Source organism: Narcine bancroftii, chromosome 4 (assembly GCF_036971445.1).
Source record: "Narcine bancroftii isolate sNarBan1 chromosome 4, sNarBan1.hap1, whole genome shotgun sequence".
Taxonomy (NCBI): domain Eukaryota; kingdom Metazoa; phylum Chordata; class Chondrichthyes; order Torpediniformes; family Narcinidae; genus Narcine; species Narcine bancroftii.
Window position 1 is genome coordinate 101,424,948 of NC_091472.1, and position 23,259 is coordinate 101,448,206.

The window sequence follows — 23,259 nt, forward strand, 5'->3', positions numbered from 1 at the left end:
GGATCAAATGAAAGCTTAAATTTAAATAAACCTTCCAAAAATTCCATAATTCTACTCCAGAAAGGTTTCACTGTCTCACAAAGCCAAACTGAATGTAAAAAAGAACCAACCTGTTTACCACATTGAAAACACAAATCCGAAGAACTAAATCTATATTTCTTTAACTTCTCAGGAGTTAAATAAAGTTGATGTATAAAATTATAATGGACTAATCTGTATCTTACATTCACTAGTTTAGTCATCCTGAGAAATTGAAATAGACAAGTCCTTTTCCCTCTTAATTCTTGTCAAAAACATCTGGTTTAAACATTATATGTTGCAATAAAACATACATCTCTGAAATAAACCCTTTTTACTACCTTCAGAAAGTAAATTTTCAAATCTAGTTCATCTAGGTAACCTTAAACTACATCCAAAATTATTGAGCAACAAAGCTCGAATCTGATAGTAAGTAAATAGCGTATTCAAAGAAATTCCATATTTTTCCTTAAGTCTGTGAAATGAAACAAATACCTGGCTTCATAGCAATCTTCCACCATCTAATGCCTCTCTGGTCCCATAATTTCAAAAGTTGATTATACATTGAAAAAGAAAACATTTTATTCTGATACAAAAGAGTTTTAGCCAAACTTTATCTTCAGACCCAAAATATGTTTTTTCTTGTACCATAACTCCATTAAGTGTTTTAACCACAGGGAAATTATAATTTTGCAAAAGTTGAAGATTCCATTTATAAATAAATTGATCCATTCTTTGCTCGTGAATCTGAGCCAATTCAATTTTAGCCCATACCAAAGAATGATCTACTTAAATATCCTATTAATAAATTTTAATTGCACCAGATCATAATAATTTTGAAAGTGAGGTAACTGCAATCTTCCTAAAGCATATTTCCAAGTCAATTTTTGTAGCGACACCCTCGCCAATTTACCTTTCCATAAAAAAAATTCTAATACGTTCAAATCTTACATGGAATTGATTGAAAAAGATACTGTATACCATATAACCATTTAACAGTTTACAGCGCGGAAACAGGCCATAATCGGCCCTTTGAGTCTGCGCCGGTTCACTTGAACAACTCCACTAACTCCCACTCTCCACCCATAACCCTCCAACGCCCTCATATCCATGTACACATCCAACCTTCTCTTACATGACAGAAAGGACCCTGCTGCAACTATCTCCTCTGGAAGATCATTCCATTCTGCCATCACTCGCTGAGTGAAGAAACATCCTCTAACATTTCTCCTAAAGTTTTGCCCCCTTGTTCCAACCTCCCCTGCCCTCAGGGGAAAGAGTCTACTCACGTCTAGTCTATCTATTCCCTTCATAATTTTAAATACCTCTATCAAATTTACTTGGCTCTATCAAAGTTATTGGCAAATCTTTCCACCGATTTAAATCATGTTTGATTTTAGTCAATAAAGGCAAATAGTTCAAATCATATAAATGATTATCATCAACAGTATTCACAGGTATTTAATTTTATCAGACCACTTAAATTTTGCAACTTGCTTACAAGCTGAAGAATCTGCCATTGCTAAAGGCATTATTTCACTCTTATCCCAGTTAACTTTATAACCTGACAATATACCATATTACTCCAACCATGTTTGAAGATGCAACAATATATATACTGCAGCTGTATAAAACTTTCATCAGGCCACACTTGGAATACTGTGTGCATTTTTGGTCTTTCTTTATAGGAAGGATGTGGAGACTTTGGAAAGGAAACAGAAGAGGTTCAACAGGATTTAGAGGGGATTAGTTATGGGAAGAAAGTGGGTAAACTTGTGCTCTTTTCTGTACAGTGTAGGAGGTCAAGGAGGGACCCAAAAGAGGAGTGTAAAATAATGAGAGGCATAAATAGGGTTGACCATCAGAATCCTTTTCCCCTGGATAAAAGCTTCACACACAAGAGGACATAAGATTAAGTTAAGGGGGAGGAAGTTTAAGGGAAATGTGCAGGACAAATATTTTACACAGAGAGTGATGGGTTCATAGAATGCTGAAATGGGCTGTCAGGACTTGTGGTGGAAGCAGATACAGCCTTACTGTTTAAGATAAACACCTTAATATGAAGGGGATGGAGTGATGTCTATCAGGTACAAGCAGCAGAGTTAGTTTGATTAGAATATCTCAATCAGCAGACACTTGGGCTGAAGGTCATGTCTCTGTGCTGTACTCTTCTATGTTTCATGATGGCAAATAGGGTGTCAATCAAGTGGGCTGCTTTCTGCTGGATAGTGTCCAGAGTGTGGGAGAGATCAGAACTATGGCTTCACGCTGAAGGAGATGGAGGGAAGGCTTCTGATTGCACACATTCAATCATGACCAGGTTCCAGGTGAAAGGCAGCATGGGGAATAACACCTGCCATTTGACAAATACCCAAACTGTCAGGTCCCATCTGGGCTGATCCATTCCACTGGGATCCAGCAGAAATCCTATTGCATTTTGGAAAATATTCAATTTGATTAAATCCCTTGACCTGAAAGATGATGGAGCTGTGGATAGCAAGGAAGGGTATAGCTCTAATTGAAGTATGGGCGAAGAAATAGCAGATGGACTTTAATTCTGACAAGCATTTTGTAAGCTCAAATTTAAGGGAATAGGAGGGACTGGAAGTGAGCAGCAAGAGTTTTCAAATAAGATCAAGTGTTGCAGCAGCCAATAAAATATTTAAAAAAAAGGTTGCATTGGCAGACAATGTGAGGGAAAATCCTAAGGGTTTCTACAGGTATATTAAGAGCAAAAGGATAGTAAGGGACAGCTTCTATGTTGCCAAAAGAGATGGGGAAGATCTGAAATTTTTTTTACATCAGCATTCACCCAGGAAATGCACAGAGTCGTGGGAAGTAAGGAAAACAAGCAGTGAGGTTAGGAAACGATTCTGATTCAAAAGGAGGAAGTACATGCTGTCTTAAAGCAAATAAGGATGGATAAATCCCAAGGGCCCAACAAGATATCCCCTCAGACCTTCAGGAATGCTGGTGTAGAAATTTCAGGGGGTCTGGCAGAAATATTTAAAAACGGGTGAGGTGCAGAAGGATTGGAGGATAGCTTGCGTTGTTCTGTTGTTTAAAAAAGGCTTCAAAAATAACCCTGGAAATTATAGGCTGGCAAGCCTGACGTCAGTAGAAGGTAAATTATTGGAAGGTGTTCAAAGAGATTGGATATACAATTATTTGGGTAGTCAGAAAATGATTAAGGATAGTCAACATGGCTTTATGAATGATAGGTCATGTTTAACCAATATTGTAGGGTTTTTTGAGGAGGTTACCTGGAAAGTTGACAAAAAAAGGCTGTGGGATTTGTCCACATGCACTTTAGTAAGGCCTTTGACATGGGAGGTTCAGATACTCGGTATTCATGGTGAAGTAGTGGATTCGACAACAGCTGGACAGTAGAAGCCAGAGAATAGTGGTGGATGATTGCTTCTCAGACTGGAGGCCTGTGACTAGTGGTGTGCCTCAGGGATCGGTGTTGGGCTGGGACCATTGTTGTTTGTCATCTATATTAATGATGTGGATGATAATGTGGTAAATTGGATCAGCAGGTTTGCAGATGGCATAAAGTTTAGAGGCGTTGTGGACAACAAAGAAGGTTTTCAAAGTTTGAAAAGGGATCTAGACCAGCTGGAAAAATGGGCTGAAAACTGGCAGATTGAATTTTATGCAGACAAATGTGAGGAGTTGCATTTTGAAAGGACATACATGGTAGGGCACTGAGAGGTGTGGCAGAACAGAGGGATCTGGGAATTCAGACACATAATTCCCTAAAAATGGTGTCACAGGTGGATAGGGTTGTAAAGGGAGCTTTTGGCATATTGGCTTTCATAAATCAAAGTACTGAGTATAGGAGTTGGGATGTTATGATAAAGCTGTACAAGACATTGGTGAGGCCAAATTTGGAGTATCATAAGTTTAGGTTACCTAACTTCAAGAAAGATATCAATAAGATGGAAGGAGTGCAGAGAAGATTTACTGGAATGTTGCCCAGACTTCGGGAACTGAGTTACAGGGAAAGGCTAAACAGGTTAGGACTTTATTACCTGGTATGTGGAAGAATGAGGGGAGATTTGATAGAGGTATTTAAAATTCTGAGGGGGCTAGAGTAAACGTAGGCTTTTTTCATTGAGGGTAGGTGAGATACAAACATAGGTTAAGAATGAAAGGGAAAACATTTAAGGGGAACATGATGGGGGATTTCTTCATTCAGAGAGTGGTGGGAATGTGGAATAAGCTGCCAGCTGAAATGGCGAATGTGGGCTCAATTTTAACATTTAAGAAGAATTTGGATAGGGCCACAGATGGGAGAGTATGGGGGGGCTATGGACTGGGTGCAGGTCAGTGCGACAAGGCAAAGAAAATGGTTCGACATAGATTAGAAGGGCCGAATGGGGCTATTTCTGTGCTGTAATATTCGATGGTTCAGCAAGAGAAACTAGAGGTGTACGATCCAGTGACTATTGGGGGAAATCGGAAGTGGGGAGGATGAGCACATTTAAATGCCTGGGAGTTACTATCTCAGAGGATCTTTCCTGGACCCAACGCACTAATGGCAATTGAAGAAAGCACATCAGCACCTCTACTTTCTCAGGAGTTTGCGGAGGTTTGGTATGACATTGGAAACTCTGGCAAACTTCAGAGATGTGTAGTGGTAAGTGTGTTGACCAGCTGCATCACAGCCTGGTATGGAGGCACCAATACCTCTAAGCGGAAAGCCCTACAAAAGTTAGTGGGGCACAGCCCAGGGCATCAGAGGCAAAATCCTCCCCACTATTGAGAACATCTGCAGGGAACCCTGCCATTGGAGAGCAGGACACACTCTGTTCTCACTGCTGCCATCAAGAAAGGGATGTAGGTGCCACAGATTCATACCCCCAGGTTCAGGAACAGTTGCTCCCCTTCCACCATCAGACTCTTCAACAAGACATCTGGAGACTCATTTAAGGCTCTTACTTTGCATGTTATTTATTACTGAATTTTCTTTTCTGTAGGGCAGTTTGTTTATTTTTCCTTCTTTGTTTACATTTCTCTTTTTTTATATACATATAATTTCTTGAGTATAGTTTATGATAAGTACAAATTCTGCCCATAGGAAAAAAAATATTTTGGGGTTATATGTGAAGTCATATATGAACTTGGACCATAAATCTGAACTTTGAACTCTCTAACATAATTGTCTTGGGCATTGCGCACTTCATTAGGAATGACTAAGGAAAAGCAGATGAAGGCCTGACCCAAAATGGTGCTTAGCCTTTACTTCCTTTGGACGCAGTGTGACCTGCTGAGTTTCTCCAGCACATCTGTGCATTGCAAAATTCAATTCTAGTTGCCTCATTACAGGAAGGATGTAGATGCTTTGGAGAGGGGAGATTTTGAGCAGGATGTTACCTGGATCGAAGAGCACGTCTTACGAAGGTAGGTTGACAGAGCATGAGCTTTTCTCTTTGGAGTGAAACATGAGAGGTGACGGGCTCTGTCAGCCAGCACCTTTTTCCTGGGGTGACAATAACAAATTCCAGAGGATATCTGTACAAGATGAGTTGAGGAAAATTTCAGGGGTGGATGTCATATGCAATTTTTTTTTTAAAAATAGGATAGGAGGGTATCTGAAATCCATTGCTGGAAGTGGTGGTGGAGACTAGCACAATTGGGACTTTTAAAAGGCTTTTTGGTAGGCAACTGGATGCAAGGCAGGGAAGGGTTAGACTTTTGTGGAGATTTACATTGGTTGGCACAACGTCATGGGCTGAAGGGCCTGGACTGAACTGTAATGTTTTGTGTTCTATGAAAGACTAAGGCTGCAGGCAATCAGGACCTTTGACCCCTCCTGCAGGTTCCCCTCCATTGGGACACCATGATTATCAGGTCAGGTTCAGATTGGCTCCTTTCAAGTCAGGATTGGGCTTGGATTGGCTGCGACCAATTAAGTTGGGAAGGACTTGCCAGGTGGACTGGGCTCAGATGGGAATATGATTGAGGGAAATTCAAGAGAGAGAAAAATAAAGGGTGCAGGAGAGAGAGGGCAGAGGAGAGAGACAGAAGGGGAGCGGGGGGGGGGGGGTGGGGGAAGAGAGAGAGAGACGTTGGGAACAAGCAGTGGCTGGCAACAGGCCAGGGCACCTTTACATTCAGGAAACAAGTGGTTGCAGAAATAATGTGGAAGCACCTTATTGATGTGGCTGTTGAAAGAGGAGGGAGCAAGGCTAAGGACAGACAATGTGATGTGGAAGTGTTTGCAGTGAAGTCTGCCAGTGAAGGATGTGGTGGTGAAGAAATGAAACAAGTGTATCACAGAAAGGCTGCTCAGTAAGAAGACTTGGCTGCTCTTGTTTAGGCTGACCTCTCTGCTTCAGAATCTTGGCATCTGATGAGATAATTTAAGGAAGTAACCCCCCCCACCCCCCCTCCTCTGGCCCATCTCCCTGACAAGTGCCTCCACAGTGACCTGCAGTACAGAAACACTATTATTTTCCCCTGTCAGAGACAGTGTGGGCATCTTGGCTAGGTGTCAAGTGGTTGCTGTGCCATTTGAAACATCTGTGTGGAACTCCAGATCAAAGTACAGTTTTGGGCTTACAACAACTGGAGTATTCTTTCTGGATATGCAGATGACTGCAGGTTTTTTTAAATGTGTGGACTACTACTACTGCAGGATAGGTCAGGGTGAACATTCTTGTTGGGTTTTGGATGGGCAACTGTGAATTGCAGATGACCTACACCTCATCCTCCCATCCTTCAATCCTGTCACAGTGGGTCAGCCCCGACAACACTCCGCCTTGCCTCAGACGATCGGATGTTTTGATTTCCAGCACTCTCACAGCTCCTCCTTAATTTTAATTTCATTCAGAAATAGAGCATGATAATAGGTCATTCTGGCTGACAAGCCAATGCCTTCCAATTACACCCGTGTAACCATATTAACCTTCCAACCCCATATGTCTTTGAACGTGGGAGCAAACCAGAGCCCCAGGAGGAAATCCACACAGATAGAGAGTGCAAACACTCATCAGACAGCAGCAGATTCTAACCTGGATCACTGGCGATGTAATAGTGCTACATGAACTGCTACACACCGCTTTGCCCTTGAAGGCGAGTCCTTGGGTGAAAAATGCATCCTCAAAACCAACATTTGGGTCATGACAAAAATCAGGGGAATATATCAGGTGATTGCAGAGAGTTTTTTGCCCAGAGCTGGGGGGTGGGGGGGCGGTGGAATTGGTAACCAGATGACATACAGTAGGTTTAATGTGAAAGAGAGAGATTTAACAGAAACTGGAGGAGTAACTTGGAACAGGCTGCCGGAAGAGGTGGTTGATTTAATTTTCATTTAAAAAAATTTAGACAGGTTATTTTAGGCATGTTCTTTTGCAATGTTTAAGAAATATGTTGGACAGAACATGGACAGAATGAGTTTAGAGAGGTATGGTCTATATGCTTGCAAAAGGGGCAACAGTGAGTAGGCAATATGGGCTGAAGGGCCTGTTTGCACACTGTATGACTTCTTTCTTTGGCTTGGCTTCGCGGATGAAGATTTATGTAGTTTATTCACTACACATTACATACAAAGGGAAAACCGTTCAGTGTCTACCCACATCCATGCATTGCCATCACTATACATTGTTATATTTATTTCTATTTACAACATTACCACCACTGAGGCATCTTATCATTACACCCTCCCCCCTCCATCTCAGCCCCTCAATGCCTGGCATTGGAAGGACTCTAGACTGTGGGCTTTCCCCACAGCACCTTTATATTGGCTGAACCAAGCCTCATCGTGTCCCTCAGTATGTACTCCTGCAGCCTGGAATGTGCCAGCTGGCAGCATTCCCTCACCAACATCTCTGTTTGTTGAAACACCAAGAGGTTTTGGTCAGACCAAAGTGAGTCTTTCAATGTTCATGGTCTTCCAACAGTTCTGGATGTCTGTCTCTGTGAGCATCCCCAGAACATCCTCTAAATCCTCTGTCATGCTGCTGCTGGGGATGAACAGTGACAAGGATCTTGGCATCCTTTTCCCACATACTCTTGGTGAATCTGCATAGAGGTGGATGACTGTCTCCATTAGAGTCAGCTCGTGGAGAATCTGCCTTGTGGGTGATGTTCTGGTTGTACAGGAAGGATCTGACCCAGAGGGTTCCTCTCACCGCCAGTCAGGCCAAATTTTGGTGCTTGATCATGAGGATTGATGATGGGGCATTTCATCACCTTACCTGGACAGTCTGCTCATGAACCACCATATCCATCAAGTCACTCAGTTTCTGCAGGATGATCAAAGCTGACCACTGCCCGATGGCCTTGTGGTCAGAGGTGTTCATCGGGAAAAGGTCTTCCATGAAGGATAGGTGGTGTGGCAAAGTCCAGCTGGCAGGGACATTGCTGGCAACATCATTCACAATACCTGAGACAAGTAGAACATCAGCACATCGTGGCACTTGGGGTCCTTGTACTTTGGTTCTATGACACAGCCTTATGCAGCCACACATGAAGATGGTCATCAGGAAGAGAGCCACATTCACCCCTGTTATTAGCAATAGAGCTGGAAGACATCCCACCGAGAACATATAGATGGAGATTAAACTCCATGCTACTTAAAAGACAGGATTTTAGAGAATTAATTGAGCGCTAAATTAAAATGTACTTTGAAATAAATACGGAATCAGTGAAAGATAAATTTATACTATGGGATGCAATGAAAGCTTTTATCAGAGGGCAGATAATAAGTTATGTAACTAAGATGAAGGAGGACTACAATCGGGAAATAGAACAGCTGGAAAGGGAAATAGCAAGTACAGAAAAAGATTTAGCAACAAGGGAAGATACAACAAAAAGAAGAGAATTGGCGGACAAAAAAAAAATACAAATCACTACAAACATACAAGGTGGAGAAGAACATAATGAAAACAAAGCAGAAGTATTATGAGCTAGGAGAAGAAAATGCACAAACTACTAGCTTGGAAGCTTAAAACACAACTAAAAGAACGGTATTGGCATCAAGGAAAAAGGACAAACAAATTACATATAACCCATCGGAGATCAATGAAAACTTCAAAGAATTCTATGAGCAATTATATCGAACTGAAAACAAAAGGAAAGAAGACAAAATAGATGAGTTTCTAGCTAAAATTGAACTACCGAAATTGCAAGAAGAGGAGCAAAACAAATTAATAAAATCATTTGAAATAGAGGAAGTACAGGATATATTAAAAAAACTACCGAATATTAAAACGCCGGGAGAGGACTGACTCCCAATAGAATTCTATAAAACATTTAAAGACATTAATTCCTCCTCTCCTGGAAGTAATGAACCAGATTGAAGAAACACAAAACATGCCAGATTCATGCAAAACAGCAATAATTACAGTAATACCAAAGATGAGGAAAGATCCACAAACACCAGCATCATATAGACCAATATCTCTACTCAACACAGATTATAAGATAATAGCTAAATTATTAGCAAACAGATTGGCCGATTGTGTACCAAAAATAGTAAAACTAGATCAAACTGGATTTATTAAGAAAAGATGAACAATGGACAATATCTGTAAGTTCATTAACTTAATCCATGCAGTACAAGGAAACAAGACGCCAACAGTGGCGGTTGCCTTAGACACAGAGAAAGCCTTTGACAGAGTCGAATGGAATTATTTATTCAAAGTACTACAGAGGTTCAACCAACCAGAGAAATATATTAATTGGATTAAAGCATTATATAAGAGACCATTGGCGAAGGTGACAGTAAATGGATATATATCAAACCAATTTAAATTAAGCAGGTCAACTAGGCAGGAATGTCTACTATCTCCCTCACTGTTCGCGTTAGCTATCGAACCCTTGGCAGAACTGATAAGAACAGAAAATAAAATAAGAGGGATAAAAATAAAAGAGAAGGAATATAAAATCAGCCTATTTGCAGATGACATCATAGTATACTTAACAGAACCAGAATTATCAATAAAAGAATTATATAAGAAATTGAAGGAATCTGGAGAAGTATCAGGGTACAAGATCAACGCAAATAAAAGTGAAGCGAATTTAACTTGTAAAATAGCCTTGCACTGGTTGCAGTGGAGATGCTCTTATCCAGGGTCTGTGTTTTCTGTGGATCTGAGGGAGGACTGCTCTTAAATTATTAAAATAGAAGTGAGAAAGAATTGAACTCTTGACACCCATTGTTAATCTGGTGTATAAATGAATAACCAAGCTGAGTTTAATGAGAGAGTGAACAGGTGCGGACTCGAAAGGCCAACATGGCCTGTTTCCGCTCCATAAATGGTTATATGATGCCAATGAATAATGCGGATTATCAGCCATTAATGAAGAAATTACAAGATGACTTAGAACATTGGAAAGATTTACCACTAACACTGATAGGAAAGGTAAGTTGCGTTAAAATGAATATCTTCCCAAGGATACAATACCTATTTCAATCATTACCAATTCACCTAACAGAGAAATTCTTCAAGGAGTTAAAGAAAATAATAAGGAAATTCTTATGGAAAGGGGGGAAACTGAGGATAGCGCTAGATAAATTAACAGAATGGTACAAACAAGGGGGCTTCCAGCTACCAAACTTTAAGAATTATTATAGAGCAGCACAATTAAGATACCCATCAGATTTATATCAAACAAGGGAAAAACCAGATTAGAGCTAGATAAAATAGGGGAGAAGGTACCTGAACATATACTATATAAGTGGGATGAAAAGCTGGTGCAACATAGGAATTCACCAGTACTGCACCATCTGCTCAACATTTGGAAGAAGATTCACGTAGAAAGGAAAAGAACAAATTATCAACTACCAAAATTAATATTGATGCAAAATCAACTAATCCCTTTCACAATAGATAACCTTTCTTTTAGAGAATGGGAGAGAAAAGGGATCAAAAGAATAGAAAATTGATTTTTGGGAAATAAATGATTATCTTTTGAACAAATGAAGTACAAGTATGGTATAACTCACGGTACAATGTTTGCATACCACCAACTGAAAACCTACTTGAAACAGTCTGAGGTTACCAGAAGGAAGCAATTTTGAATATGTGATTACAGACTCAATGATAATTAAAAGATTTATAACAAACATGTACATCAAACTGCAAGAGAAAGAGAACGATGAAATAAGCTGTAAACCCAAACAAAAGTGGGAACAAGATCCAAACATAAAGATAAAGAATGAAACATGGGAAAAGCTATGCTGCGGAACTATGAGAAATATAATAAACACGAGGTTACGTATGATACAATATAATTGATTACACAGGCTTACATCACACCCCAAAAGTTAAATAAATGGGACCCAACAGTATCAGATAGATGTTTTCGCTGTAAGAAGGAAACGGGAACAACAGTACATTCAATTTGGGCATGTGAGAAAGTGGAAAAGTTTTGGGAAGATCTAAAACAAGTATTAAATAAAATCACAAAAAGCAACATACCAAAAAATCCAGAGATCTTTCTTCTAAGTAATATAAGAAGTAAGGTGACCCCAACAATGAAGACGCTGTTTACATCCAGTACCGCACGGATGGCAGTCTCTTCAATCTGAGGCGCCTGCAAGCTCACACCAAGACACAAGAGAAACTTGTCCGTGAACTACTCTTTGCAGACAATGCCGCTTTAGTTGCCCATTCAGAGCCAGCTCTTCAGCGCTTGATGTCCTGCTTTGCGGAAACTGCCAAAATGTTTGGCCTGGAAGTCAGCCTGAAGAAAACTGAGGTCCTCCATCAGCCAGCTCCCCACCATGACTACCAGCCCCCCCACATCTCCATCGGGCACACAAAACTCAAAACGGTCAACCAGTTTACCTATCTCGGCTGCACCATTTCATCAGATGCAAGGATCGACAATGAGATAGACAACAGACTCGCCAAGGCAAATAGCGCCTTTGGAAGACTACACAAAAGAGTCTGGAAAAACAACCAACTGAAAAACCTCACAAAGATAAGCGTATACAGAGCCGTTGTCATACCCACACTCCTGTTCGGCTCCGAATCATGGGTCCTCTACCGGCACCACCTACGGCTCCTAGAACGCTTCCACCAGCATTGTCTCCGCTCCATCCTCAACATCCATTGGAGCGCTTTCATCCCTAACGTCGAAGTACTCGAGATGGCAGAGGTCGACAGCATCGAGTCCACACTGCTGAAGATCCAGTTGCGCTGGGTGGGTCACGTCTCCAGAATGGAGGACCATCGCCTTCCCAAGATCGTGTTATATGGCGAGCTCTCCACTGGCCACCGTGACAGAGGTGCACCAAAGAAAAGGTACAAGGACTGCCTAAAGAAATCTCTTGGTGCCTGCCACATTGACCACCGCCAGTGGGCTGATATCGCCTCAAACCGTGCATCTTGGCACCTCATAGTTTGGCGGGCAGCAACCTCCTTTGAAGAAGACCGCAGAGCCCACCTCACTGACAAAAGGCAAATGAGGAAAAACCCAACACCCAACCCCAACCAACCAATTTTCCCCTGCAGCCGCTGCAACCGTGTCTGCCTGTCCCGCATCGGACTTGTCAGCCACAAACGAGCCTGCAGCTGACGTGGACTTTTACCCCCTCCATAAATCTTCGTCCGCGAAGCCAAGCCAAAGAGATAAGAAGTAAAGAACTTGGCCTCGATTTTGATGGAGCACAAAAAAGATTTATTATGATGGCCTTAGCTGTAGCAAAAAAATGTATTATGTCAAACTGGAAATCAGAAGATAGCCTGAGAATACAGCAATGGTACATAGAAATGAATAAATGTATTCCATTGGAAAAAATAACATATAATTTAAGAAATAACATCACAGTATTCAAACAAATTTGGGAACTGTACATGGAACAACAGAGAAGTCCTACCGCAGACCTCCACCACCTAAAATGACAGAATGAGAAGAAGATGAAATGAACTGACCCAGTGTGTAAAAGTAGAAGACACAAATTTCATGTTTATTTTAATTGTGTGATGACATTGTTTAATGGGTTTATTGAATTGTATATGTTGAACATTTAGTGGGTGGGGAGGGGGGTGGGAAGGAGGGAGGGAAGGGAGAGGGGGAAAAAGGGGAGAAAATGACACTGTGTATATTTAAGAGGGAAATGTTTATGTGTATTTTGGTCAATATGGTTCATTGTGTGAAAAATTTAAAAAAAAATTTTAAAAAAGGAAGAGAGCCACATTGACCCCATAGTCTGGCGACTTGTACATGGTGATCCTTCAGACCCTTTCCATCTTGGATCCCCATGTGAACTGGAAAACAGCTCTGGTGATTGCCTGGGCAGAGGTGCAGGAGAATTGGCCACACCTGTGCCATGTATAGCAGTACCGAGAGCACCTTGAGCCCAATGACCAGGTTCTTCCTTGTTAATGAGAGGGAGCGCCAGACCCAGAGACCCAATTTCAAGTTTCCTTTATTGTCATGTAATAAAAACAGGCATAATATTTCATAAACTGACTTTAATCTGACAAAGATTTGCCATCAGCAGAAGTTGTTCGGCGCCAATTTCAGAGAAACAGAATTAAAAGAGAGTCCCCCAGAGCCACCGGGTGTCCATGGATTCACCTCCAGCACTCCTACAGCCTTTGTGGCCACACAGACTTCAGTTCAAACTACTGGCAACCCAACCTCCATATCCAAACATTTGACACAATCAGGAAGCCTTCAGCACCATGGGCATCCTCTCCTGTCTTTGTTCTGATATCTGGTACCTCTTCACCCAGTCTCCAGCAGCCTGTGTGGGTTCCTCATCTTGAGTCACCAAAAGCCTGCCACCTGTAGGTTCTCCCCTACTGGTCTGCCACCATAGCCACCATCTCAAACAGGGAGTGGTCTCCCCGTTTTTAGGTGCCCTGCACTCTGCTTCCCCAGGATCTCTAACCCCTTGAGGTTGCTGCCAAACACAGGTGCTGCCACCTTGTGACCAGACCCCATGGTGCAGAATTTTAAAATAAACCACCATCAACTGCTTTAACAGGCGGTTTAAAGGCTGTACGGAGCCTTAGGTAGTTGGACTGGCCAGTAGAACCCCATGGAGGAGCATTGTCTCCCCTCTCTTCGCTCTCTGTATGTCCATTGCAGCAGCTCTGGCAACACCGCCATTTTATTTTTGGCAGACTTTTGCGATCTGCTCCGACCAATTCCCTTGGCCCCTCCAAACCAGACCCCAAACACTTTCAGATAGTCAGATCTTACAGTGAAGGGGACAGTCGACTTGTCAGGCCAGTTACTGAACAGCACTGCCTTGCTTTTCTCCTGTTTTACCCTGGTGCCTGATACAGACTCAAAATGACTGCAGATGCTGATCAATCTGCAGCCCGATCATGTGTTGGATTAGAAGACGGTGACATCGTACATGTACATGGAGACCTTGACGCGAATGCCTTCACCACCTGGCAATATCACTCCTCTTTCTTCAGCAAAGGGCTCTATGCAACACACAAACATGATTGGAGAGAGCAGGCAACCTTGCCTAATGCCAGACTTGATAGGGAAGCTCTCCGTTCCCCATCCATTCATTTGGACTACATTCTGGTGATCTGTGCAGAGCAGTTTAATCCAATTTGGGATTTTCTCCCCAAAGCCCATTTTGGAGAGTACATCTATCATGTACCTGCACGATATCCGGTTGAAAGCCTTCTCCTAGGGTCTAAACTCACCAGGGAGGTGTCCACTCCCCTGTCCTTCATGTAGGCAATGGTATCTCCGAGCAGTGCAAGGCTTTCAGAGATTTTCCTGCCCAGAAGAGTGCAGGTTTGGTCTAGGTGGATCACTTACTCCAGGTCAGACTTGACTCAATCGGTGATGGCTTTGTATCGGATTTTGTAATCCACCTTTAATAATGATTTGGGCCTCCAATTCCCCCTTCTGTTTGAAGATGAGGGTGATGTTGTCCTTGCTCAAAGACTCTGTCATGCTACCTGCCAGTAGCATAGCATTGTATAGTTCCAGCACATCCAGGTCAACTTACTCCCACAGAGTCGTGTACAACTCAGCTGCTATGCTGTTGCTTCTGGAAGTCTTACACAACCCAAAAGAAAAATGGAGTCCATCTGCTCCCCCAGAGTAATTGGCTGGTCCAACCTTTCCTGATTGGTGTTGTCTAAGGCCTCTGATAGGAAACAGGAAGTTTTGGGTGCCCATTCTATCTGTAGCCTTAGTGTCGTACAGTTCAGCACAAAAGCACTTGCTGATCCTCTGTTTGCCCGTCTGTGAGGATGTGACTGGGATGTCCTTTTCCTTAAGACTGTGGATTACAGAGCTCCTTTTGGAAGAAGAGACATGAGCACGTCTCATCCTGTTCTGCTGTGATCAGAAGATGATCTTGGAGGAAAAGAGCAGCTTTCCGGCCTCTTCACCTCTCAAAGTTCCTCTTTCACATCCACTCTTCTTGACTGCAGGAGTAGTTGCTGCAGGACTGTCTGGAGTTAGTTCAGTTCCCTCTGCCTTGCTCTCTGAACACCTTTGAGGATAATATAATCAACATTTTGGGCCTGAAGCCCACTTCAAACTGTGAGCAAAAAGCAGGCAGGTGCCTGAATAAATCAGCTGGGAGAGAAAGGATGAAAGGGTGTGGGGGGGGGGGGGGGGAGAAAGGATGAAAGGGCGGAGGGGGGGTGAAGAGGAGCACAGACAAAAGGTGATCATTGGATGGATAGGGCAGGAGAGGGTGAGAATTGATCAGGGGAGTGGGGGGGGGGGGGTCTCTGTGAAAGCAGCTGAGCTCTGCATTTACAGAGTCAGCCCCCTCTCCATCAATTCTAGCCTTTCCATGTCCAGTTCTCACCTTTTGTCTGTGGTCTGTGATCCTTCCCCTGCCCTTTTCTTCCTCTCCCCGTCCCCCATTTTTTTGCTCATCCCCTGAACATTGGTTCTACAGCTTTACCTCCGATGGATGCTGCCAGACCTGACGAGTTCCTGCAGAATTTCTGTGCACTGACCGAGTTGGACCTCTCTGACACTGCACATCCACGGGCAGTTCAATAAGTAACGCCAGGTCGAGTGCAAGCCATAAAAGTGCTGGGGAAACTCAGCAGGTCACGCAGCATCTGGACATTTTGGACATGAGCTCTTCAACAAATTATGAGCAAAACAACAGGCAGCAAATAAAAGATCTTTGGTTGAGTATGACCCGCGAGTGTCTGCAGCACGTTTGTGTGTTGCACATTTATTCTGGCCATTTCCCGTCACGTTTGATCTGTTCGCATAAGGAAATTCTCAGCAGGGAAGTAGAACACCGCTATACTAATTCGGCGCGTGTTACTGATGCGGGATTTAATTTGTTGTGCAAACACGTTGGATTTCACTGAAGTAATTTTTAAAATGATATTAGTCATGAAGCAGAAGCCTTGTTAAGGCTGAACCACCTGTGCATCTCATGTGAGCCCTGTTTGCAGGGGGTTCCACCAGGACCCGCGGGCGGGGGACTGGACCCGCTCCGCCGGGGACCGCACACTGGAGGGCGGGGGCTCCCTGCTGAACAGGGCGGGGGCTCCCTGCTGAACAGGGCGGGGGCTCCCTGCTGAACAGGGCGGGGGCTCCCTGCTGAACAGGGCGGGGGCTCCCTGCTGAACAGGGCGGGGGCTCCCTGCTGAACAGGGCGGGGGCTCCCTGCTGAACAGGGCGGGGGCTCCCTGCTGAACAGGGCGGGGGCTCCCTGCTGAACAGGGCGGGGGCTCCCTGCTGAACAGGGCGGGGGCTCCCTGCTGAACAGGGCGGGGGCTCCCTGCTGAACAGGGCGGGGGCTCCCTGCTGAACAGGGCGGGGGCTCCCTGCTGAACAGGGCGGGGGCTCCCTGCTGAACAGGGCGGGGGCTCCCTGCTGAACAGGGCGGGGGCTCCCTGCTGAATGGGGGGGTCCCCTGCTGAATGGGGGGGTCCCCTGCTGAATGGGGGGGTCTCCCTGCTGAATAGGGGGGGGGCTCCCTGCTGAATAGGGGGGGGCCGGGGGCTCCCTGCTGAATAGGGGGGGGGCCGGGGGCTCCCTGCTGAATAGGGGGGGGCGGGGGCTCCCTGCTGAATAGGGGGGGGCGGGGGCTCCCTGCTGAATAGGGGGGGGCGGGGGCTCCCTGCTGAATAGGGGGGGCGGGGGCTCCCTGCTGAATAGGGGGGGGCGGGGCTCCCTGCTGAATAGGGGGGGGTGGGGGCTCCCTGCTGAATAAGGGGGGGGGCTCCCTGCTGAATAGGGTGGGGCCGGGGGCTCCCTGCTGAATGGGGGGGGGGGCTCCCTGCTGAATAGGGGCGGGGGCTCCCTGCTGAATAGGGGGGGCGGGGGCTCCCTGCTGAATAGGGGGGGGCGGGGCTCCCTGCTGAATAGGGGGGGGTGGGGGCTCCCTGCTGAATAAGGGGGGGGGCTCCCTGCTGAATAGGGTGGGGCCGGGGGCTCCCTGCTGAATGGGGGGGGGGGCTCCCTGCTGAATAGGGGCGGGGGCTCCCTGCTGAATAGGGGGGGGCTCCCTGCTGAATGGGGGGGGGGCTCCCTGCTGAACGGGCGGGGGCTCCCTGCTGAACGGGCGGGGGCTCCCTGCTGAACAGGGCGGGGGCTCCCTGCTAAACAGGGCGGGGGCTCCCTGCTGAACAGGGCGGGGGCTCCCTGCTGAACAGGGCGGGGGCTCCCTGCTGAACAGGGCGGGGGCTCCCTGCTGAATGGGGGGGTCCCCTGCTGAATAAGGGGGTCTCCCTGCTGAATAGGGGGGGGCTCCCTGCTGAATAAGGGGGGGGCTCCCTGCTGAATAAGGGGGGGGCTCCCTGCTGAATAGGGGGGGGGGCCGGGGGCTCCCTGCTGAATAGGGGGGGGGCGGGGGCTCCCTGCTGAATAGGGGGGGGCGGGGGCTCCCTGCTGAATAGGGGGGGGCGGGGGCTCCCTGCTGAATAGGGGGGGGCGGGGGCTCCCTGCTGAATAAGGGGGGGGGCTCCCTGCTGAATAGGGGGGGGCCGGGGGCTCCCTGCTGAATGGGGGGGGGGCTCCCTGCTGAATAGGGGGGGGGCTCCCTGCTGAATAGGGGGGGGGGGCTCCCTGCTGAATAGGGGGGGGGCTCCCTGCTGAATAGGGGGGGGCTCCCTGCTGAATAGGGGGGGGGGCTCCCTGCTGAATAGGGGGGGGGCTCCCTGCTGAATAGGGGGGGGGCTCCCTGCTGAATAGGGGGGGGGCTCCCTGCTGAATAGGGGGGGGGGCTCCCTGCTGAATAGGGGGGGGGGCTCCCTGCTGAATAGGGGGGGGCTCCCTGCTGAATAGGGGGGGGGCTCCCTGCTGAATAGGGGGGGGGCTCCCTGCTGAATAGGGGGGGGGCTCCCTGCTGAATAGGGGGGGGGCTCCCTGCTGAATAGGGGGGGGGCTCCCTGCTGAATGGGGGGGGGCTCCCTGCTGAATGGGGGGGGGCTCCCTGCTGAATGGGGGGGGGCTCCCTGCTGAATAGGGGGGGGGCTCCCTGCTGAATAGGGGGGGGGCTCCCTGCTGAATAGGGGGGGGCTCCCTGCTGAATAGGGGGGGGCTCCCTGCTGAATAGGGGGGGGCTCCCTGCTGAATAGGGGGGGGCTCCCTGCTGAATAGGGGGGGGCTCCCTGCTGAATAGGGGGGGGCTCCCTGCTGAATAGGGGGGGCTCCCTGCTGAATAGGGGGGGCTCCCTGCTGAATGGGGGGGGGCTCCCTGCTGAATGGGGGGGGGCTCCCTGCTGAATAGGGGGGGGCTCCCTGCTGAATAGGGGGGGGGCTCCCTGCTGAATAGGGGGGGGGCTCCCTGCTGAATAGGGGGGGGCTCCCTGCTGAATAGGGGGGGCTCCCTGCTGAATAGGGGGGGGGCTCCCTGCTGAATAGGGGGGGGGGCTCCCTGCTGAATAGGGGGGGGCTCCCTGCTGAATAGGGGGGGGGCTCCCTGCTGAATAGGGGGGGGGCTCCCTGCTGAATAGGGGGGGGGCTCCCTGCTGAATAGGGGGGGGGTCCCTGCTGAATAAGGGGGGGGGCTCCCTGCTCACTAGGGGAGCTGCTGCACGTCGGGAGTTGGCACTTGAAGTTCGGACGGTCCTGATCAGAGCCAGCCAACTTCGCAGGAGTGGGAGTAGAGTTTTCTTACCATGGCATCATAACCCAACCGCTTCATAAAGTGTGCAGCCTCGGCGCCCTTGTAGTAGTTGAACCAAATGGTGCCCTGGTACTGGTCGCCAGCATCCAGCAGCAGGACGTTCTTCTCCCGCGCCCGCACCTCTTTGATTTTCGTCCATCTCCTGGCCACCCCGGCGAAGCACTCGGTGAAGCACTTGCCCGAGTCCTGGTTGGTCTCCTCCACCCGAGCGTGCACGTCGTTGGTGTGGAGGATGGTCAGCTGAAATGAGGCAGCGCGACCCAGGGAGAGCGCACACAGCAGCGGGAGCAGCGCCGAGGAGCCGAGCATGTTCGCGGCGAGCCCACGTCGTCACTGTGCGTGGCCGGAGCTTCACTCGAAGGACCAAGTCGCCGAGCAGAGCACGAACTGTACCTTGGAAGGCTCGATCAAAGGACAGATGGAACTGGGAGGAGTCGTCGGTCGCTGCAAGTTCCAGATATGGTGATTACAACGTGCACAGGGCGCCAGCGGTCAGGATTCGAGTCTGTCTCGACACCTGCATGTGTTTTCCCCGATTCCACCCCCACCCCCAAAACGTCCGGGTTATCGTGTATTTGGGCGACATATATTTCAATTGGCTTCTACCGTGTTGTATTTGTTTAAAACGCAGCTGCTCTCTCGCAGATCCGGTGACCGTGTGGAGTTTGTACTCTCTCTCTCTCGAGAAGAAGAAGAAGAACGCTGGAAATGGGAGCACTCACTGGCCTCTGGAGCCAGCCCCACTATTCAACGAGCTGATGGCGACTAGCATCAAATCACATGGGGCAGAGTGCAGGTAAAACGCTATTTTTAATAGGCTAATGTCTCCAGCTAGGTCTTGCCTCTGTGCAAGACTAGGCCAGAAAGAGGGGGATGGGTCTCCACCGGTTTATATATGCAAGGTTACCAGGTGGCTCATCTGGTGACCTAGTGGTGCAATAACATACCACCACATTCACCCCCCCTTAAAAAATTGGGACAACCCCCTCCCCCCCACGTTCATGTCCAGTATCTGACGAGGTTTCCTCTTTCTTCTGGACCTTCGGAGTGCTGGGGCTGGGGGGGGGGGGTATCGGAGCCAGGGGGTCCTGGCCCTGGGCGAGGGTATGTTGTGGGGGTGTCGGGCTTTCCGCCCGCATGTTGGACGTTGGGGGTGTGCTCGTCTGTCGCTGGTCGTGCTGCTCTGTAGGGGTCTGCAACCCTCCCGCGTCGTCCATGGTGGATTCCTGCTGGTCCGCTGGGACCCGTGGCTCTCCTGCATCATCTGCTCTTCAGTCCTGCCTGTCCGTAGAGGTCTGCAGCTCTCCTGTGCCGCCCACGCTTCCTGCCGGTGTGAGGTCCCTGGTGGCCACCGAGTCTTCCCGTCCATATGCGTAGTGAGGGTTTGCATGCCTCACTTCCATGGGCTCCACCAGAGGGTCCGTCCTGTGGCGTCTGCAGTGCTTTGGGAGGAGCGCCAGTCCCGGTCTCATCAGCCATCTAGGCAGTACCATGCTATCGCGGCTTTCCTCGAGAAAGAAAACATACGGTCATGGGGTGTCATGTTAGTGGCAGTACACAATAGCCAGTGTATTACAGGGCCTCCAGTAACACAACTAGCCACCTTCCCACTGGTAGGTCCTTTGCTTTTAGGATCAGCAGGACGTTTTCCAGATGGCGGCGTTCTCCCTTTCTACCTGTCTGTTCCCCCTGGGGTTATAGCTTGTCGTCTCTCAGGTACTGCTAGAGCTCGGTGCTCATAAAGGCAGCACCCCTGTCCGTGTGTATGTAGCTGGGGTACCCGCACAAACTGAAGATGGACTGCAAGCACTTTATTACCGTGGCTGCAGAGACGTCGGGACACGGGATAGCAAGGGGGAAGCGTGAGTATTCGTCAATGGCATTGAAGAAATAATCGTTCCTATCATAGGAAGGGAGCGGATCTTTAAAGTCGAGGCTGAGACGCTCGAAAGGCCTGGTAGCTTTAATTAGTGTAGCTTTATCTGGTCAGTGGAACTGCAGTTTGCACTCCGCACAAATGGGGCAACCCCTTCTTACCATCCTACCTCCTTTACTGAGAATGGGAGGTTTTGGGTCCTTATAAAGTGGAAAAGCCTAGCAACTCCTGGGTGGCCCAGCTCATTGTGCAAGCTCTGCAGCTGGGACATATGGTTAAGGGCTGCATAGGTGCCTCTGGACAGTGTGTCTGGGGGCTCGTTGAGCCTTCCTGGGCGGTATAGAATGTCATAGCTATATGTAAACAATTCTATCCTCCAATGCAAGATCTTATCATTTTTATCTTCCCCCTGTTCTGGTTATTGAACGCCACGGATGGTTGGTCCGTGACAAGGGTGAAGCATTTACATGCCAGAAAGTGTCTCCAATACCTCACTGCTTCCACGATGGCCTGGGCCTCCTTCTCCACTGCCGAGTGTTTTACCTTAGACCCCTGAAGGGTCCGCAAGAAAAAGGCCACTGGTCGCCCCTCCTGGTTCAGGGTGGCATCTGAGGCATCGGTCTCTACCTGAAAAGGGACAGTCTCATCTATGGAATGCTTTCGCATTCAGATCCCTAATCTCCTTGAAGGTTTTGATAGCTGCTGGGCTGAGAGGAAAAGATGAGGCTTTTATAAGTGGGTGGGCCCTGTCGGCGTAGTTGGGAACCCACTGTGCGTAATATGCGAAAAGCCCCAAACATCTCTAATGTCTTCTGTGAATGTGGAATTGGGAGGTCTAGGAGCGGGCGCATGCAGGCAGGCAGGCAGGGGGCTGATTTCCCCGTTCTGCACCACGTAGCCCAGAATAGCCGGCTTCCTAGTGCTGAAGACGCATTTATCCTTATTATACGTTAGATTGCGGTCCTTTGCTGCCTGAAAACAATGTTGGAGGTTAGTGTCATGGTCAGCTTGCGAATGGCTGCAAATCGTAACATTGTCCAGGTATGGGAACACCGCCTGGAGGTGGTACTCGTCCACTATGCGGTCCATCTCCCACTGGAACAGGGATTCCCTGTTGGTGATGCCAAAGGGGAGGCGGAGGAACTGGTACGGCCTACTGTCTGCCTCAAATGCCGTGTATATCCAGTCGCTCTCCCTAATGGGTAATTGGTGGTACGCTGCCTTGAGATCAGTGGTGGAGAACACTTTGTACAGGGCAATGCTGTTTACAATACGTGGAAACAGGTAGGCATCCAGCTGCATAAATTTATTGATCGTCTGACTATAGTCCACAAACATGCGCCTCTTTTCCCCAGACTTCACTACAACAACCTGTGGTCTCCAGGGGCTGGAGCTCTTCTCTATAATGCCCTCCTGCAGGAGTCTGAGGACTTCGGCTCTAATGAACTCCCTGTCTTTTGGGATGTACATCCTGCTCTTGGTGGCCACTGGGGTTCAGTCAGGAATGAGGTATGTGAATAACAGGGATGGTTCTATATTCAAGGCCGTAAGGTTACAGTGTCGTCTATTTCTAAGGAGTAGTGGGGGGGGGGAGGAAAGCGGCCCATCATGCAATATTGTGATGCTTCTCAGCTGGCACTGAAAGTCCAGCCCCAGCAGTACTGCCGCGCAGAGGCGCTGGAGCACCAGCAACTTAAACCCTCGTACTCCGTACTCTGTATCTCTAGTGTGACCCTGCAGAAATGTTTGACCTTAGTTGCATGTTTGTTAGACGCCAATAAAATTTGGTGATCACTCGGGTACATTTTTAACGCAAGGTGTTCTACTAGCACTTGGTCTATGAAACTCTCCGTATTTCCACTATCCAGTAAACAATTTATGGTGGACTCGTTAATCTTAATACTAACGGTTACATCCAATAAATCATGTGGACTTGCCTGATTCAATTGCAGTGAGGCCAGCATGCCACGTCCTCCGTTCTGGTAGGAGTCTGCATCTTGGTCATAGTAGCATTCGGCATCGTATTCGTCACCCAGTCGCGATGTCCTCTGTCGAGCGTCCCTTTCCCAAGATGGCTGACAGCACATGGCACTCTGCTTCTGCTTGCCTGTGGGGGAAGAAGAGCTTTCCTGCCTCTCATTTGCATGAGAGAGGACTATGGCAGGAGCCTTGAGGCTTCTGCAGACTTTTGCATAATGCCCCTTCTTTCCACACCTCGAACAGTCCTTCTCCCACGGTGCTTTAGCTGCCCGCAGAAAGGGCACTTCCAATGGGGCTGCTGCCGCTATGTGCTACCCTTGATCACCCGTGTATC

The 23,259-nt window shown here is 47.7% G+C and overlaps 1 protein-coding gene across 1 annotated transcript in view; it reads right to left on the reverse strand.

Moving 5' to 3' along the window:
- The window catches only part of nt5e (5'-nucleotidase, ecto (CD73)), a 43,972-nt gene extending 24,104 nt beyond the window's left edge, over window positions 1-19,868 (reverse strand). Inside the window, exon 1 of the mRNA XM_069932236.1 lies at window positions 19,061-19,868. Within this exon, the coding sequence (XP_069788337.1) occupies window positions 19,061-19,378 (318 nt within the window). The 5' untranslated portion in view covers window positions 19,379-19,868. The remainder of the gene's footprint in view (window positions 1-19,060) is intronic.
- Window positions 19,869-23,259: the final 3,391 nt, after the last annotated feature.